The following is an 18268-nucleotide window of genomic DNA, read 5'->3' as shown; positions in this document are numbered from 1 at the left end:
CATCCATGGTCGCAATACAGGAAGTGTTTGAAGACAGAATTGTCAGTAGAGGACTGTGGCCTCCCAGATCCCCAGATCTCAGTATTTCTGATTATTATCTTTGGGGCAACCTGAAGCAAAAAGTCTACAAAAATAATCCCCGCAGCATTGATAGTCTTCAAAATGAAATTACACGCGTAATTCATTCAATTACCGTCGACGAACTGCAGAGAGTGTCGCGTAATTTATTTGTGAGATGCGCGGCATGTTTGCAAGCAGAAGGAGGTCACTTTCAGCACCTGTTATAAACCACGGTAAGTTATCTTTTTACTGTATTCTTATAAATGTGTGCATGTAGAGCAACTGATGGACGGAGACTCAGCGACACCACTACACTCACGCTATCGGGGAACGGCACTGCATCCGTTCTGCGGTGGTATGACTCACGGCAATTTGTAGCCGCGGCGCGCACTTGATTGTACGCACTGTATTATCAAGGCAACTGGTATGCCTGGACCCGGATGCCAATGGGGCATCCGTTGGCCCCTGCCATTATGCAACGTATGAGTATAGCAGTAGCAAGGCATTTGCATCGCTTGTTTGGTGTTGTCATGGTAGCCTACCTGGACGACTGGCTTCTCTTCTCAGAAGAAGACCTGCCAGCGCCGGCTATACTTCAAGAGTTGACACGTCTTGGTTTTACGATTAATGTGCAAAAGTCGGTAACTGTGCCCACCACGGACATAGTGTACCTTGGCTTACGGATCAACATCATACATGGAACACTTCGCCCCACAAATATGTGCCTAACACAACTACGATATCTCAGCCAACTTGTTCCACAAGCATCTCGGCAGGACTTGGCACGCATCGCAGGCTACCTGTCATGGCTGACATGGGCCATGGGTTGGCCGCAATTCCTAGCCCAGCTCATCTTCCAGAGGAATACTACATGGGTGGTTCTCCTAGACAACGCAGGGATACTTAGTGAGGCACGTTGTCTTCGACCTCCACTCCTGTCTAGACAATTATATACGTATGCCACTCCATGGTCCACGGCAGCCTTCTCTATTGGACCACCACGTCAAAGTTTAATGAGACATTATAATGACTACACACACTACTGTGTCTGGTTTAGCAGGAGTACTAACCCCACCTATAGGAACATGGTTGCGCCTAAGCCAACAATGAACATCAAGACACTTCAGGTTCATACAATAACATCCATACTACTGGGTGCTAACTTCACACTGAGTGGCTGGCTAGTAGGGGGTGACTCATGAAATAGGCCGAAAGTCCAGTCTCTCAATACACAAACTTCTGGCATACAAGATCATCCTCAAGCCCATCTGGACCTACGGATTACAACTCTGGGGGACAGCATCCAACTCATACATAGAAATACTGGAACGCTTCCAATCAAAAGTACTGCGCCTAATAACCAACGCGCCATGGTACGTCCCAAATACGATCATCAGGCGTGATCTTCAAATCAATACAATCAAGGAAGAGATTAGTCAATGGAGCTCCCAATACAGAGCTCGACTACATACACACCCCAACGAACTTGCAGCTCAACTACTTCAACCACCAGACCCAAGGCGCCTCAAACGACACCAGCCAATCGATCTGATCACCAGATTCAAAATATAATCTTAGTTAGTAGTTTAGTTTTAAGTTTAGCTTAAGTTTCTCCCCTTCTCCAACCAGGCCCCAACCTATTCATATACGGAGGGGAATTAATGAGCTCCCCTCCACACGTCATTTCACACAACTCACAACAATTTGCTAAATGTATTCATACAGATTGCAAATAAATGGGGATCTCAAAAAAAAAAAACCATCTAATAAAATGCAGCGCCTGCAAAATAAGGTTCCCCGCACCACTGGCAATTTTCCGAGGCGCACACCGGTCCGCGCCTTACACATGGCATTCAAAATCCCGTACGTATATGACTTTATAACAAAATTATGCAGGCAACAAGCAGAAGTCATACAAAATCATGAGAATGAGAATGTTCGCAACATCGGACAAGGCGAAGCCCGCCACAGAAAGTATAAGAGGCTTAAACTTGGGGGCGGTCAGGCATACGACCGTTCAAGTGACTAGACTGCCGTGGTGGCGAATAATACTGGAAATAGGGCGTAATCTGCTGTACCGAGCCTGGACTGACTGAGGCCTTGTATATATTGTACATAAAAGTAATACATAAGTGTGTATTGTAAATCTATGTAAATACAGACAGTGGACATATTAAAACAGACTGACTGACAAATGACAGACCCGACCTCTCGTCAGAGAGGGCGCCCCACACAGACAAGACGTAACTTCCATTCAAAAGAATGGGGCTCGGCACCAAGACAGACAGACTGACCGACCGTCAGTTGTAACATGACTTTGACTTAGAGTAGGGTCGTGCCAGTATAGTATAGTATAGTATCGTCTCCGTTGCTCGAAGAGGCAAACATTCTGCACGGCAGTGTCATGGCGGCACGCCGCATCCCCCTTCACACATACCAAAACGCTTTGTCATTCCTGGGTTGAGTGTCAATGAGGCAAGACATGGCGTTCGAGGAAAGATTAATCTCCACTGTACAAGAGTACAATATCCTCTACGACTGCAGTCATGCCTACTATTATGACAGCATGAGAAGAGAAAACGCTGAACGAATCAGGTAGACTAATAATTAGTACGCAATACATGAATGAAAACAAATTGCTTATATAATGTTTTAACTCACGGCCTACAGTAGGCTTCCCATGCACGTGAGCCCCGGTAGCGTAGTAGGTATAGCGACTGCCTACGGGCTGGACGACCGAGGGGTCAGAGATCGAGTCCCAGTAGGGTCAAGAAAATGTAGATCTATACATCCACTCCCCCATAAGCCTTTAATGGCGTCGTGCTTTCATTCGTTGAACACAGGGACAACTGTACCTGTACCTTCCGTGTACAAACAGTATATAGTTAGGTACTACTTTGCGACATATTTGTGATTTTAACGCTAGAAGTGACTGTGGCAACAGCTGTATTGAATCGCACATACTATTTATGTACAATATACTTATACTGAAAACAACAAAATACAATCAATGGTTACGTTCAACAGCATAACACATTCCTCATGTGAAGTAGCGTGATGTACAATGGTGTTCGTGCTAGTATTGTATTGTATTCCTCGCAGGTCCAATATGTTAAATTGCGTAAATTCCTCTCCTTTATCCTTAACATGATGGTTTAAGGATCACTGGGTAGTTGTCTCCTTCCTCTGTACACCATATCACGCTGCCTGCACGTGAAACGAAATATGTTTTGAGTTGCTCTCTAACAGCATACGCAACGTCGCTTGGTCTTCCCCCTATCCGTGGTATATCTTCAAGACGTAGCGATTCTACAGATGCTTCGAGTTTTCCAGGCTGCCAGAGATATTCGTCATCACCGCAAAGGAAATTGTGCAAACAAGTTGTTGCCAAAATAACCTTATCCAAGTTGTCTGGTGATATTTGTAGCTTTCGCCGGTAAATTCGGAATTTCTTGCTAATTACGCCAAAAGCATTCTCACTCTCTCGCCTAAATCTACTATGCCTATAATTGTAGATTTTGTTACGTTCGTTGTTTACGACTTGGGGCCCAGGGTATGGTCGCATGATGTTTTCTTGGAGTGGGAAGGCCTCATCAGCAACAATAACATGTGGCAGAACTATTTCAGGTTCATTCGGTAAACTTTTAGGAACGGGTATGTCCAGTGTACCTTCGGTTAACATCTTCCCCAAACGAGACCTGAAGAAAACTGCACCATCGCTTGTCCTTCCATGGGCTCCAACATCAACAACTACGAACTTGTAGTCTGCGTCAACAAGTGCTAGAAGAGCTACACTAAACTCCTTTTTATAGTTAAAAAATGTGGAGCCACTTCCACCTGGCTTTTCAAATACCACATGTTTCCCATCCATAGCACCGAGTGCGTTTGGGTACTGCCATTTATCCCATATTCGAGATGAAATATGTCCCCAGATTTCCTTTGTAGGTGGAGGCATAACAATGGGGCTCAGAACCTCCCAGATCACCTCGCATGTTTCATAAACGATTCTACGAACTGTTGTTTCACCCATCCTGTACGTTAGAGCAATAGCTCGAAATGTGTCCCCTTGCCCCAAAAACCTGCAAGAAAATAATCTGTTACAATATACAAAGCATTTTGATATCACATTTTTAACACTTCCACTTGCAATTTACCTCATGCTACATTCTTAAGAAAGTATTTTCTTTCAGCCGAGGAGTGTAAACGAAGGTGAAAGTTATTAAGGGACAGTTACAGAAGGACCAATTTAAAAAAGAAAACAAAAAGCGGGCAGGCGACAATTTTTATAAAGCCGTGGAAGTTCGAAAAACAAATGGCCTTTTTCCATCCCACTTTCCAAGACCGACCACAGGTATCAAACCTGGGGTCCTCTGCAACACAAATGGTAGAGGACGACGACGAAGAAGTAGACGTCGAGAAGGTTTTGGACGACAACGTAAGAGAGCCTTCGCAATTCGAGCAGCAAACTCCACACACTGCAGGAGGAATGTAACCGTCCCACTGCTACGCATCTTATTTAATGTAGTCAACTTTATTAATTTGAAAGGTTAATTGTTCAAAATGAAATGCAGTGAACAAGGGTAGTGAGACATAGGTCAATTCTTGTATGTAAGAGTTAGCGTCTTCCCAAGCTTACAACAAGAAACAGGTAGACACCCGTCAAAGGTTTATTAGAGGAAAGTTGCGTTGGGGAATGGCTAAAGAAATCCTTTGTGAATTCAATACTTGGCAGTTTGTGCATGCCATAACTTAAAAAGAGTGAAGTTTTTAGGGCCCAAGCGACGCTTAAGCATTTGTCAAATTCTGACAGAAATACGTTGGAGTCAAAAATCCTTAAACTGTAGTAAGCTTTAAACGGAGTGGAGGAATATGTAATTAAGATACTCCTATTTTTCAAATACAGCCAATCACTAAGATTTAAGGGTGTGACAGGGCAGTGACGCTGGTGAAAGCCAGGAATTGAATGTCCGAGGAACCGTCATGTTTTAGCGTCAGCCGGAAAGAGGGGCTCGTAAGAATCAGACGCAAAAAGTCGAAAAGCTGCACTCGTTAGAACTAGACGTAAAAAAAGTCACACACCAGGCTCCGAAGCAATTAGACGCAAAAAGTCACACACCGGGACTCGTTAGACATAAAAGTACTGATTTGACGTTGTTATCAAGAAGTGGCTAAACAAGTGTTCAAAAATATAATTCGTCTAAACTTGATATGTGCTTTTGTAGTTAAGTGTTCATTTATTTCTTCTCAAGAGCTGTGGCCCGTTCAAGGCTCTGAGATAAAGAGTCTCTCAGCTCTACCGAATCAACAAACCTCACCTCCTTAAAATAACCCTGAGAATTTAGTACAAGAAAGAAATACCTACAAGTGCGACCAAAGTGTGAGGAAGAAGAGGAGAGGAGGAGGTAGAGAGGGGCGGTAATAGGATCTCCAACAGATCCTTCGCCTATAAGTGATACTGTTGTTCCTTCTCCTTCAGGATCGACATCTTCGTTGTATAAACGAAAAGCTGTTCGTCACTTAAGTGCAGGAGAGGTATTACAAAACTATTTGGCTACAAAACGAGAAGAAAAACAGAAAGAATTAAGACCAACCGATCAGTTATCAAAATTCTTTTCGGCTGTGGAGGAAACTGTACGTCAGTTACCTGTAGATCTGCAACTCGATGCAAAATCTAAAATATTCTCTATAGTGCTGGAACAAGAAAAGAAGGCCCTAGAACGACGACAACAAAGTCACAGCTATCCCACACAGCTCGCCCATTCCGTCCTACCTTTTCAACAACACATCCCCAACCAGCCATCCTATTCGCAGTCACTCCATCCCCCTTTACCACCTATGACCCACCACTCACTACATTCCATGCCAGGGTCCAGGCGACCCCATCCAGAAAGCCCAAGCCATTCGCAATACGCCATGTTTCCTCGCCATCATGATTTGCAAGATCAAAACCAACCCTGTGGAAGTACAGAACACAACAGTCCTTCCTCAGCTAATTAAACTCTGAACCTTCTGTGCAATGAAATAAAAAATGAACCACTCCTGTCACCATTACACATTTCATGTCTATTACGCCGCACAATCACATATACATGTACGTACTTATTATCGTTGTTCACAAATGTTTCATTTTTTCATGTTAATTTAATTGCAATGAATTATTCTATGTAAAGGAGCGATGGTTTGTTTTGTGTCACCTTACTTAATACGGCTGTAAATACTAATAATATAAAATCAACTATCTGGCAATATAAAAACTTCAATGGTTCTGTCATTTAGAAAATAAGTGTGAGAACTAGAGTTACCTTAAGGTCACCGCTAACCTTGGGGTTATAGCCTCTCTAAAATTCATGTTCTTCTTCTCTATGCGTGGCTCTATTGCTAACAATAGCTCACAAAATTTGGCCTAGCTCATGCGAAAGTAGATAAAAGACTTTTTATCGTCTTCAGTTAGGTCGTGAAATATCGTGTGGAACTCTCCGAATTCGTTTCTTTTCTTGTAAATATCGTGCACCCATATTCGCTTTGGCTGATCCTCTTGTAGCATCATAGCTACACAAATCGTTTCTTCTTCCGAAGACGAGTCGGTCATTGCAATATTCTGTACAACATGGAGCGCAAGACTACACGAAAGCGGGCTTGGTTCAACTTGGAGGGGTAAACGTAGTGGGTAACAACTTTGGTGGGGGGAATGCTTTCGGTCCCGTCTCTGACGCTACACGCCTGCAGTGGGCGCACTCGCTGCAGACATACTACAACGGCACTGCACTGTTCTGCTAACCATATTGCTCTAGTGCAGGGGGTGGCAACTGGAATAGGGGAAAGGGAAACACCGTAACTACTGCCTCTAAGGCCGTCTACACACGGAGCTACTCAAAATAAACTGATTAGTGACGCAAGTTACTAACGAGTCCGCAATGAGTCACTTCCAATGTGACTGAATGGAACACCACACACGGCGCTACTGATCACTAACGCGTTACCGACCCGTTAGTAATAAGTTCCAGGCAACTCGGCGGCCGAGTCACTAGGGACTGAAGTAGCTCAGTTCCTTGGTGACTTTCTTCAAGATGTGCGAACAACAGCTGAATACGTTATTTGTAGGAGAAGTTGAAAAACATCCTGTTTTGTACAATTTTACGCTTCCTGGATATTCGAAGAAAGATGAAAGTGAAAAGGCATGGGATGAAGTTGGNTTCATCAATTAAATATATAATGCTCTCCTTACTCCACTCCATTCAGAGTATATAAACAGAGAATCACAAACAGAAGAACGCACACTGGTGATGACTTCACTCCAACTGTCTGGAGCTGATAAGCAAAGCGCGATGCAGCCGCCTACACGTCCAGACTGGCACCACTGCAACCCGAGTCGTCCCTTTGATGCGACGGTAAAAGACCGCTAAGCGAGCGAACAGCCCGTTGCGTATTATTTTACAACGGAAGGATGATACGGGGATACGCAACAAGTCTGGACCCGGCTTAAACAAACCAACTTGAATACCCACAATTACGTGCGGTTATGGTGGTGCATTATATGCAAATTGGTAAGTATGAATTTTGATTTGATGTGGTTGCGAAACGAAAGTAGACATTTGCGAACGAAATTACAGCTCCATGTCAAACATATTATTTGTGTATATGATTATTATGCTTGNACTTAATATGACATCCATCTTCAAAGATACTTCCCAAAAGACTGTCGATGATTTGACTTATTCAGTGTGAAAGCTTTTGACTGGTTTGACTTGACTGATCTAGACGTGACTGGACTGGACGTGACGGGACTGGCTTGGTGTGAAATGGGCCTAAGAGTACCGTGATGGTGTTATAATTTTTGTATTGCTTCTTGCAGTATAAAAATGAAAACTATAACTTGTGCTGCTGCTGGGTACTTGTCATCGAGCAGGCAAGACGTGAGATTCTTCAGCTTTCCAAAGGATCCAGCACGGTATGTCTGTTTTAATTCAGGTGTAATTAGTTTATTATGTGTTGCTTCATCCAATGAATAAATTAAGATATATTTAAGCATCCTGTTGCACTCTATACGATATATGATATAAACTTCGTCTTAAGTGCAACAATTTATTATAGGTCTTTCGTCTTGCTTTCTTCTACATGTTTCGGCCGCAACTGCAGAAACAGAAAGCTGATACTGGTACTGTTATGAAATGACTTTATCTTATATAGATATATATGACTATGTTACCTGGAAGGGATAAGATTATTTGCAATACGTATTGATTGAATATTAATAATTATATGAGGTACACAGGCTGTACATGTGTAAAGTTAAACCCACAGGATGTGGACGGGGAACCACGGTATGAACAAAGTTGGGAAGTTATACCACAGTGGCTTCCGGCGCAGTAGGCTTAATGACGGATGTAGTGGTTACAGACTGTTCTAACAAACATGAAAATTGAAAACAAAAGTTATTACGGGAAATTTGAGACGAGTCGTATATCCTATGACGGACGAATGATGCCAGCAATCACTTGTCAGTTTAGAAGAAGTGGAAATGATGAGGAGGATGACCAACCAATAACTCTTGTTACAATGTTCCTGAGAAAACCAGAAGGTATATAAGATTAGTTACAGAGGAAGTGAAGGACACTCCTTGGTAGTTGATACAAGTAATTGGAGACAGCTAGAAGGTCCGTCCTCCAGGGGGAGCCGCTAAGCGTATGTGGCAGACAGCAGAGAGTAGTTCGGCGACACACCTCTACGGGTTTCCCGCATCACAATGTTGTACATCAGGGTTGCTGTACTTTGTAAGTAAAGAACTGTTGTCACAGCCTGGCTGAATAACCAGTAGCAAGGAGCAGTGATTGCAGTTAGGCAAGAGTGATCAAATTATTATGTTATGCTGTGTTACTACATGAATTGATAAATGTTACTTTCTTCTTTTTGGTTATAAAAAGAGAAAGGTGTTTCATTATGATTGGGGAAGGGACATATCCTCGACCAGGTACCCTAGACCGCACCCATCCTGGCATCATAACAGTATCATAGGGACGCCGCCCGGAATAAAGTTCCTGCTAAGTCGTGTAATATGTGAATTGTAATTACATATCTTTAACACCTATAATGAGATGAAACCAATTATGTTACTAATGTAAATTTATCAATAAGGTTAACCTGTAAAGGGAGTGATACCACATGTATAGGTAAACTCTCTGAAATCTAAAGTAACAATGTACTTTAATTATATTGTATTCACTTTCAGTAAGATTTTGTAAGACAGCTGTTTTTCTCAATGAGGAAACAAGAGATCGATAACCTTAGATCCTCTAAGGTTAAGACACTTAAATGTCCCAAACATAACACGTGCTGCTTATGACTGTCGCTCCACGTGCCTGTACTTTGGTCCTGATCTGGGGCGTATAAACGAAATCTCACTAATACAAGCATCTGCCTCGTGTCATCCAGATTACGTCAGATTCCAGTGTCATGTGCCCAGGCTTTTGGCCGAGCCAACGCCAAGATTATTACTATAAGTACAGAACCTTACGATGGGACGACATCAGACTTACTGATCACGTTGCTGAACGAATCTCTGTTCGCCGACGGTTAGGAGTTATCTGGGTCGTGGACCCTCACATCTGTATCTACTGTGTCTTTGAGGAATCTAGTAAACTTTGTCGTCTCTTCAGCATCCAGAAAGACTTAGTTCTTTTTGCTGATCCACGTCACACCTCATCCTTATTTTCGACAACTAGAGCTTCAACAGGTGACATCTCTTCTGCTGGCGGAATTCATCACCTGGTGCTAGCACTACTAAAGAAAAGATTTACATTACAGTCGTGTGGAGAGTGAACCGCCAAACCGAACCCATGTACCTACTCCANTTAACACCTATAATGAGATGAAACCAATTATGTTACTAATGTAAATTTATCAATAAGGTTAACCTGTAAAGGGAGTGATACCACATGTATAGGTAAACTCTCTGAAATCTAAAGTAACAATGTACTTTAATTATATTGTATTCACTTTCAGTAAGATTTTGTAAGACAGCTGTTTTTCTCAATGAGGAAACAAGAGATCGATAACCTTAGATCCTCTAAGGTTAAGACACTTAAATGTCCCAAACATAACACGTGCTGCTTATGACTGTCGCTCCACGTGCCTGTACTTTGGTCCTGATCTGGGGCGTATAAACGAAATCTCACTAATACAAGCATCTGCCTCGTGTCATCCAGATTACGTCAGATTCCAGTGTCATGTGCCCAGGCTTTTGGCCGAGCCAACGCCAAGATTATTACTATAAGTACAGAACCTTACGATGGGACGACATCAGACTTACTGATCACGTTGCTGAACGAATCTCTGTTCGCCGACGGTTAGGAGTTATCTGGGTCGTGGACCCTCACATCTGTATCTACTGTGTCTTTGAGGAGTCTAGTAAAACTTTGTCGTCTCTTCAGCATTCAGAAAGACTTAGTTCTTTTTGCTGATCCACGTCACACCTCATCCTTATTTTCGACAACTAGAGCTTCAACAGGTGACATCTCTTCTGCTGGCGGAATTCATCACCTGGTGCTAGCACTACTAAAGAAAAGATTTACATTACAGTCGTGTGGAGAGTGAACCGCCAAACCGAACCCATGTACCTACTCCAGAACAGGATTTCTCTGACCCGAGGTCGCTGCTGAAGACCGACTTATCCGTCTTCATAGAGCAGATTGTTAACATTAATTATGAACAGAGGAGCGTTATATAAGCGAGTAATAAAGTATATAGGCAGATTTACGTCCAAACCGGGGATTTGTAAATTATTCAGCTAAAAATTCCGAATGGAAGCTGACAGACCTATAGTTGGGTACAACAGGTCCACTGCTTTTGGTCTGAGACCGGCAGTCCAACAGCAAATAGAGCAATGTTGAAAGATGACATTTCAGAAGCTAGCAGATCGCCTTTCTTAAATCCGCTAACCATAGTCCAGCGCGAAGATTGGACACTATACCCAAGATATTGACCCAGAGAGCCGGCCACTGTGCTCCAAAGACGACCACCCCCCACCGAAACAGAAGCGAGATTATGACATCTATGATAGAATATGATGACAGGCGGACTGTTGTGTCCAAGAAAGATATGGAGACTACCGAATTACATAGCTTACACCAAGGAAGTTTTCAAAACCTAGAAGCTTTAAGTTTTATAGAGTGAACTGTTTGTTCCCATCTTATTGTTAGTTGTCATTTCATCATACTTTGCCGGACTCTTTCGTATGAACTGAAATTTTATTAACTTAAAACTACGTAATATACAAACAGATCCGGGAGATAGTCGCCCTTTTACACTGAGAAGTGACACAGTCCAAGTTTTGCTATGTGGACCGGAAGTAACATCTGGTACACTTCCTGGAATTCTGGCAGTTTCAGCAGAGTCGGAAAGTCTTTGGGAATTTGAGAGCTGACAGTTTGGGGCGGCTATAACTTACAAAGAGGAGTGCCTGAGCCTCATTCCCTGATCTTAATACATCAAGTCGCTGTCAACCTTAGGGTTAGGTCAGTCACTGCCAGAATCACATGATCGGAAATTCACTAATTTAGGGAACCTCCTTTTAAACTAGACCAATAGCATATGTTGCAGTTGATTTCTCTTGGATTCTGTGGTTCGTGGACCTCAGGATTCAGAGAGAGAGCATTCTAACCCGAGGAGTCTTCATAAAACTTTCGGCCGATTGAGACACAGAACCTGCGTCACTTCGCTAGAAGTAGTACAAGATCAAACTACATAAGTGTAAACTAAACGAGCTACTGGTATGTCCAGTGTTAGTTAAATAAATAATTACTGAAAGTGCAACAAGTCTTGAAGTGGTGTACGTGATTGTAGCATAAGGATCTTCCTGCCGTTCACAATCCAGGCCCGTATCACCCTCGATAGGAACTCCTCTCTACCATTAAGGAGCAGAACCCAGCTACTCCCGACTTTCCCTACTTGCGAGACGCCTTAATAATCGTACAGAAGACCCCTTGCCTACTACCACCAGCAACCATTATTCTCCTCCCTTCCCACATAACTTCTCAACGTCCACGAGACAGGGAAGGAGGGCAGTGTAACTTCAGTGGAGACGTCCAGGAACACGGCGCAGGTGAGCCGCAGCACAGGGAAAGGAAGGGATACTGGCGAAGGACAGCCACGAGTGGCGACCAACGCATAGTGTAAATTTGACAATGAAGAGGATGGCAGTTGTAAGCGGCAACTAACAGTGGTGCACTCAAGGTCAGTTATAAGGTATCACTATAACCAACTGCATCATCCCAGGCATGAACATTATACGAGTGGTGTACACTGAGCAATATGACAAGAAACGAGAAAGCCCGTGACATATTCTGGGCAAAAACAGCCAGGCGTGACCACCATAGCAACTAGTAATTTTTGGACGACGAACAATATGTGATTGTCGTCACATCACCATCTTAGTATTCAAGGTCATTCCAAGTAGAGTTATAGCAGTGAAATATATAAATAGGAGAATGATGTGATGCGGTCACAGTTTTGTGCACGCGCAGATGGCGATAAAAGATGACAGACACTTAGAACATGCCTCGCGATACAATACTTTATCGCTACCCATTAACCTTCCCATTAACCCTTTTATCTTTCTCTTTAAATACAACACTGCATCAACATCTCATTCAGTCATGTATTATCACGACACTTGCTGCCACTACAAAGCAGTCTGCAACTGTTCTCGCTGTTGGACGGAGTTCGCTCAGTGTCCCACTTCAAACCTTTGTGCCGACAACACTCTACGCCAACAAGCCGCCGGAATTCTTCTTCCTCATCAATCTCCGTTTGACGATACAGACGATACAACCGAACAACTTTTCGGCCAAGAGGAAGTTACAACATACATTGGCTCTCTTCGGGTAAGAACTGCAAATGTCACTAGTTTGGACAGATCAATCATCCAACAAATCCAAATGGCCAACATTCACAACACCAGCGGGGAAAACGATAACACTTCCCCCAAGGAGATATATTCTCTTTGGAAATATCCTCAGCCCACTGACCCAGGAACTTCTACAGGAATATTCGGCCCACCTCCGGGAACATCATACCCTCTCCAAAGCACCGGAACCCCTAGCCCGCCTAAACTCACACCTACAAATTCTCCAAGTCCACATCGACCATCCACCCCAATCGGAGATGAACCTCATCATATCACTCACAAACACATCCAGCAGAACAGTCCGCCAAGCAATCTTCCTAGCCGCCATACGTATACTGGGGATAACTCCATACACGATGTTGATACAGGAAGGATCAACGAAAGAGCCTCTGTTATCATACTCAACAAACGACGCATCTCAAGTGATAACAGTCCTACTAGAAACCAAACTAAACAAAGAAGAACTTCTAACGTCGACACAACCGACAATGGACATCTTTACCACTCCGATGACAGAACTACTTCGCCATCACCGCCCAGCACTCCTTCAAACACAACTGGAAACGATGATCCGAGTGGAAGCCCTCCCATCGACATCCAACCAACCAACCACAACCTCTCCAGATCTATACTACACCTTCATCCTCCACAAAACAACATTCGATGCCCTCCCACCAACCTCCAAAAAGTCCCCCACATTTGCAACATTCGACCATGGAGACCACATCCACATCGTCTTCTCCGTCCGCCATTCAAACAACGTCTCCCGTCACGTCAACTCCATCCTATCTTTCCTTAAAACAGGCTTGTCTGGAAATGCAGAAGCTCATACAAGCCTTCAACTCATCCGCTACACAACCAGATTCATTTCATATCTCATCCGTAAAGGTATCTCAACATTCAACAAGTATGGAAATAAATCCCTTTCCATCATCAAGCCAATCCTAGATGCTCTTGCGAAATATGACATCACTGATTCATCAGCCGACAACATGCCATGTCAGCAATATGTGGAAGAAAAAAAAGACCATTCACAAGGACAACCTCACACAACGTACGTTCTCAATTGATTACATTTCTAATCTTATTATCTCAAACAAAATTACATCATACGAAAATTTTCAGAGGGTTCTTCCAACCGATACAAAAATCCAACTTCTCAAACAACTCGGATACGTTGGTCAAAATATCATCAAAACCCTCATTAAAATTCACAACATCGAGACTCTTCAAAACATCAAAACAAAACATTATTATCAACTAATCATCGACAACTTTCAACTCCACCAAGTAATACCATCAAACGTATCTTGGCTCAAAAATGTATTCCGAGCAAATTCTATCAGCGTATCCAAGTTCTTTTCTCATTTCTTGTTGATACATTCTATGAATATCACCAAGATAAACTCTTTTGTCCTGCAGGGACCAACTAACACCGGCAAATCGCTGCTTATGAACATCCTCCTCTCCGATACAAATCCAACCCGAGTTGCCCGAGAACGAGACAAGTCCAACTTCCACTTGGATCAACTTCCTAACGCAACGAGTGTCGTCTTTGAAGAACCCATTATTGACCAAACCACCGTCGGCACATGGAAACTCTTGTTGGAGGGAGCACCAATCCCAACCGACATGAAACACGCCGACAAAGAGTTATCAATCGCCTTCCGATCTTCATCACCACGAACCAAGACATATGGAATTGGGTCGGTACAGACGACGTCAACCCCATAAAACAGAGGATATTTGTGTTCCATCTCAAAGTTACGATATCCTCCTTGATTTCGCAACAAGCTCAAATTCCCCAGCCTCCAAACATCATCACAAAGCAAGACATATACGCACTATTCCTCCATCATCTCCAATATATTCACGACGAATATACAGCTCTTCTCCAATCCCTTCCCAGCTATCCACGAGCCATCGATGTGTCAGAGCTACCCTAACCCCTTGGGGCACAACACAGAAGAATTGTTCGCCGGCTTGGTTTTCGTTGGAGAAGGACGAGGGATAATAGAAAAAAAAATTGATTGAATGGCATAACACCCGTTCTAAACGCCTGCATTATCAGAGGACAATCAGGCAATATCGCAGAGAAGGTTCGCCTATTGTGTATGTCGATGAAACGTACTTGCACAGTAGCCACACATCATACTCCTGGGATGACTCTTTAAACAAAACACTCTCCTCTCCTGTTGACAAAGGTCCACGAGCAATTATTGTACATGGTGGTGGTAAGCAAGGTTTTGTGGAGAAAGCTTTGCTTATGTTTAAGTCAGGCAGAAAAACAGGTGACCACCACCACGAGATGAATTCTGGAAACTTTGAGAAGTGGATCCAGGAAAAATTAATTCCAAACTTGCCTCCAAGAACGGTGATGGTAACTGACAATGCAAGTTACCATAATATTGAAGTAAACAGAGCGCCAACTTCAAATACCAAAGTAGGTGAAATGAAACAGTGGTTGGCAGAACGGAACATTTCGTATCCGGCTTCGGCACTGAAACCAGGCCTGTACGAATTAATAAAAAAACACAAGTCAGATAATATAGAATATAGACTAGACGCTACTTGTGCTGCTGCTGGACACTCTGTGATACGTCTCCCACCTTATGATCCAGACCTTAACCCTAGTGAGATGGTGTGGGGCACCGTTAAAAATTGGGTGGGCGAAAGGAACGTGACATTTAAGTTGGACGATACAATGCGTCTAGCAGAGGAGAAATTTAATTCCATTTCCGCCGAAGGCTGGGCAGCATATTGCAATAAAGTGGAAAATCGAGAGGACCAGTACTTCGCATGGGAAATGGAACTGAAGGCACATCACAGAAGGGAAAGGAGAGTCCAGAAGATCAGAGGTGCAGGACGCAGACCACAGTGAGGAATTCCGTATACAGAAATAGTTGAGTGTGTGAAATATTGTAACCGAATGTAAATGTGTTAGTAACGTCCAATAAACCCAACGATCAAAACTAAGATACCACAATTACTTGCCACGGAACTCCGGACACGTGACAGTATTATATTCCATACGACAGAACTCTTCATGTAGTGTTTTTGTGGAGTCGTTGTTTGCTTTCCATGCAATACGGACAATTCTTCGTAAGACGAGGCACCATTACACAATTTATTAATTGCAACACCATGATCCTCTCTTAAAATCTTCTATTTTCCAAACTGTCTATGGAAACGCACACAAAGTAAATCCAACGACTGATTTGATGTTTTGAAAACATCATTAATATTTATCTTGTTATATAATACTTTCAATTTTTATGTTCTATATAATCTGAACTTTTGTATTTTTTACATAAACATTTTTAAATTTGTACTATTAATAGTGTTATATCCATTTTATGATTGCAGTTAAATGGTAGTTTTTGTTGATATGTATTTGCCTCCTGTCCGCAAATAACAACCAACAACAGGAACATACCACGCAACGCCGAAGTCAAATACTTAGGTCTTTACCTACACCAAAAACTCACGTGGAGGACTCGCATCAAAAAGAAACGCCAACAGTTAACGCTGAAAGAGAGACAGCTGCACTGGCTGCTAGGAAAACGCTCGCAATTGTCCCTGGAGAACAAAACCCTGTTATACAAGGCACTCTTAAAACCTATATGGACCTATGGCATCGAGCTGTGGGGCTGCGCTCGACCATCCAATACCAAAATCCTCCAAACATTCCAATCGAAAACACTAAGAAGAATCACAGGCGCACCATGGTACGTAACAAACGGAACTATCCACAACGATCTCAACATACCCCTCATCACGGAAGAGATCAGAAAACATGCCACCAGACACCGTACTCGGATAACAGGACACGAGAACCCGCTAATCGTTGAATTAACGAAACCGCACCCAGCAGCAAGGCGACTGAGGACAACCTGGCCAGAAGACTTATGTAACTAAAAGGTACGGTACTGCCAGTGGGCAGCTGCCGCCTTAACGACATAAGCATCCATCGCATTTACTTATTACTTGCAGTGGTCAAGTAGATTGCAAACTGACGTAAAAAAAATGTATTTGCCTGATGATGGCCGTTAGTGGCTGAAACATATAGCAAAGCCACAGCTGAACGCTGACTTTGATGTCTACTATTTGCTGTATTGTGACGGTTCCCNTTAACGGACGAATGTCACAAATGAATGACAGAGGCAGCAACCCGAGTTGGCCTAATGTCACTGATTTATGACACAGGACACGTGCACTCTTTGTCAGTGCTGACGGTTTTATGTTGGGTTTGAAACCAAAACAAACCCACGCAGGGTCATGTCAGAGGTTCATTCCTTAGCTCTGAACATAGAAATCGTTTATCACGGTACTGGCTTCGATAATATTTACGTTTATATATGAGTGTTCGTGACCTGGTCAGCCAAATATAGCACAGCTTTGTTCTGAGACCTGAAAGGGGAAATATTCGAAGTGCTTGCAGATCAGTGCTTCAAGAACTTTCAAGAAAGTGTGAAGTATTCAAGGAATCGTTTTCAGTGGTGAACTATCAGTTGTTTTTGTCTGATGTTAACCAAAATGGCAATGTGTCGACAGATTTTAGTAAAACTTCCCCAGCAACAAATTTGATCCTCTCGGCAGTTCAGTATAAGACACGCACCGGACGGATACGAATGTGGTTAGAAATTCCAATCATCACATCAGATAGTGAGAAAAGTGAAACGTCAGATGAAAATGATGAGTAAATAAGAGATACTAGGTATGACCAGTTTTAATTTTCACGATATAGACTACATTTTTAACATGGACACCCTAGTCAATTCTACATGTACTTCCACGACGAATGGCTAAATTCTTTTCTTCATTACAAATGACTTCGAAAAGAGAACAGTGGAAGAAACTGAAGTGTTAAGAAACTCCTCCCACCACAAGCTATGGGCGGGATATGACTGGGAATGCGGGGCCTTGTCCGAAGTTACTGTGCACTGGCAGCACAGATGGCAAACACATTCGGTTAAAATGCCCTCGAAACTCAGGCAGCCTTTTCTTCAATTACAAACAGTTCCATTCGATAGTTCTACAAGCTGTTGTAGATGCGCGAATGAAATTTATTTTGCTGTGGATGTTGGGGCGTATGGCAAACATAGCGACGGAGGTGTTTTCCGATACTCCACTTTCAGAATTTGGAAACAGACACACTGAAAGTACTTGATGCCATAGCTCTACCAAACAGCGACATAACTGTGCCTCATGTATTTGTTGGTAACGAGGCTTATCCACTAACATCGTACTTATTGAAGCCATACAGTAGAACACTGGATAAGAATAAAGCTATATTCAATTACAGAC

The 18268-nt window shown here is 42.9% G+C and overlaps 3 protein-coding genes across 3 annotated transcripts; 2 read left to right on the top strand and 1 right to left on the bottom strand.

Annotated features, from left to right (window-relative positions):
- Window positions 1-3202: 3202 nt before the first annotated feature.
- On the bottom strand, window positions 3203-4090 carry LOC111874968 (protein ALP1-like). The gene has a single exon (XM_023870878.1). It carries the CDS (start codon window positions 4088-4090, stop codon window positions 3203-3205), a length of 888 nt encoding a protein of 295 aa, XP_023726646.1.
- Window positions 4091-10512: 6422 nt separating this feature from the next.
- On the top strand, window positions 10513-15007 carry LOC111874973. The gene is made up of 2 exons (XM_023870892.2): window positions 10513-14015; window positions 14384-15007. Exons 1-2 carry the CDS (start codon window positions 12952-12954, stop codon window positions 14415-14417), a joined length of 1098 nt encoding a protein of 365 aa, XP_023726660.1. The 5' UTR covers window positions 10513-12951; the 3' UTR covers window positions 14418-15007.
- LOC111874962 lies at window positions 14594-15842 on the top strand. Its single transcript, XM_023870866.1, has 2 exons — window positions 14594-14671; window positions 15033-15842. The coding sequence occupies exons 1-2, from the start codon at window positions 14594-14596 to the stop codon at window positions 15840-15842; spliced, it is 888 nt and encodes a 295-aa protein (XP_023726634.1).
- Window positions 15843-18268: the final 2426 nt, after the last annotated feature.

The sequence above is a fragment of the Cryptotermes secundus genome, unplaced genomic scaffold (assembly GCF_002891405.2).
Source record: "Cryptotermes secundus unplaced genomic scaffold, Csec_1.0 scaffold321, whole genome shotgun sequence".
NCBI classification, from domain to species: domain Eukaryota; kingdom Metazoa; phylum Arthropoda; class Insecta; order Blattodea; family Kalotermitidae; genus Cryptotermes; species Cryptotermes secundus.
This window is presented reverse-complemented; position numbering and strand designations above follow the sequence as displayed.

Bases quoted from the DNA above. Each gene is read 5' to 3' on its own strand.
- LOC111874968 (XM_023870878.1), bottom strand. From the start codon at position 4,090: ATGGGTGAAACAACAGTTCGTAGAATCGTTTATGAAACATGCGAGGTG.
- LOC111874973 (XM_023870892.2), top strand. From the start codon at position 12,952: ATGTCACTAGTTTGGACAGATCAATCATCCAACAAATCCAAATGGCCA. The intron at 14,016-14,383 runs GTACGTTCTCAA...TTTGTCCTGCAG, and splicing joins CAAGGACAACCTCACACAAC to GGACCAACTAACACCGGCAA.
- LOC111874962 (XM_023870866.1), top strand. From the start codon at position 14,594: ATGAAACACGCCGACAAAGAGTTATCAATCGCCTTCCGATCTTCATCA. The intron at 14,672-15,032 runs GTACAGACGACG...CTGCATTATCAG, and splicing joins AGACATATGGAATTGGGTCG to AGGACAATCAGGCAATATCG.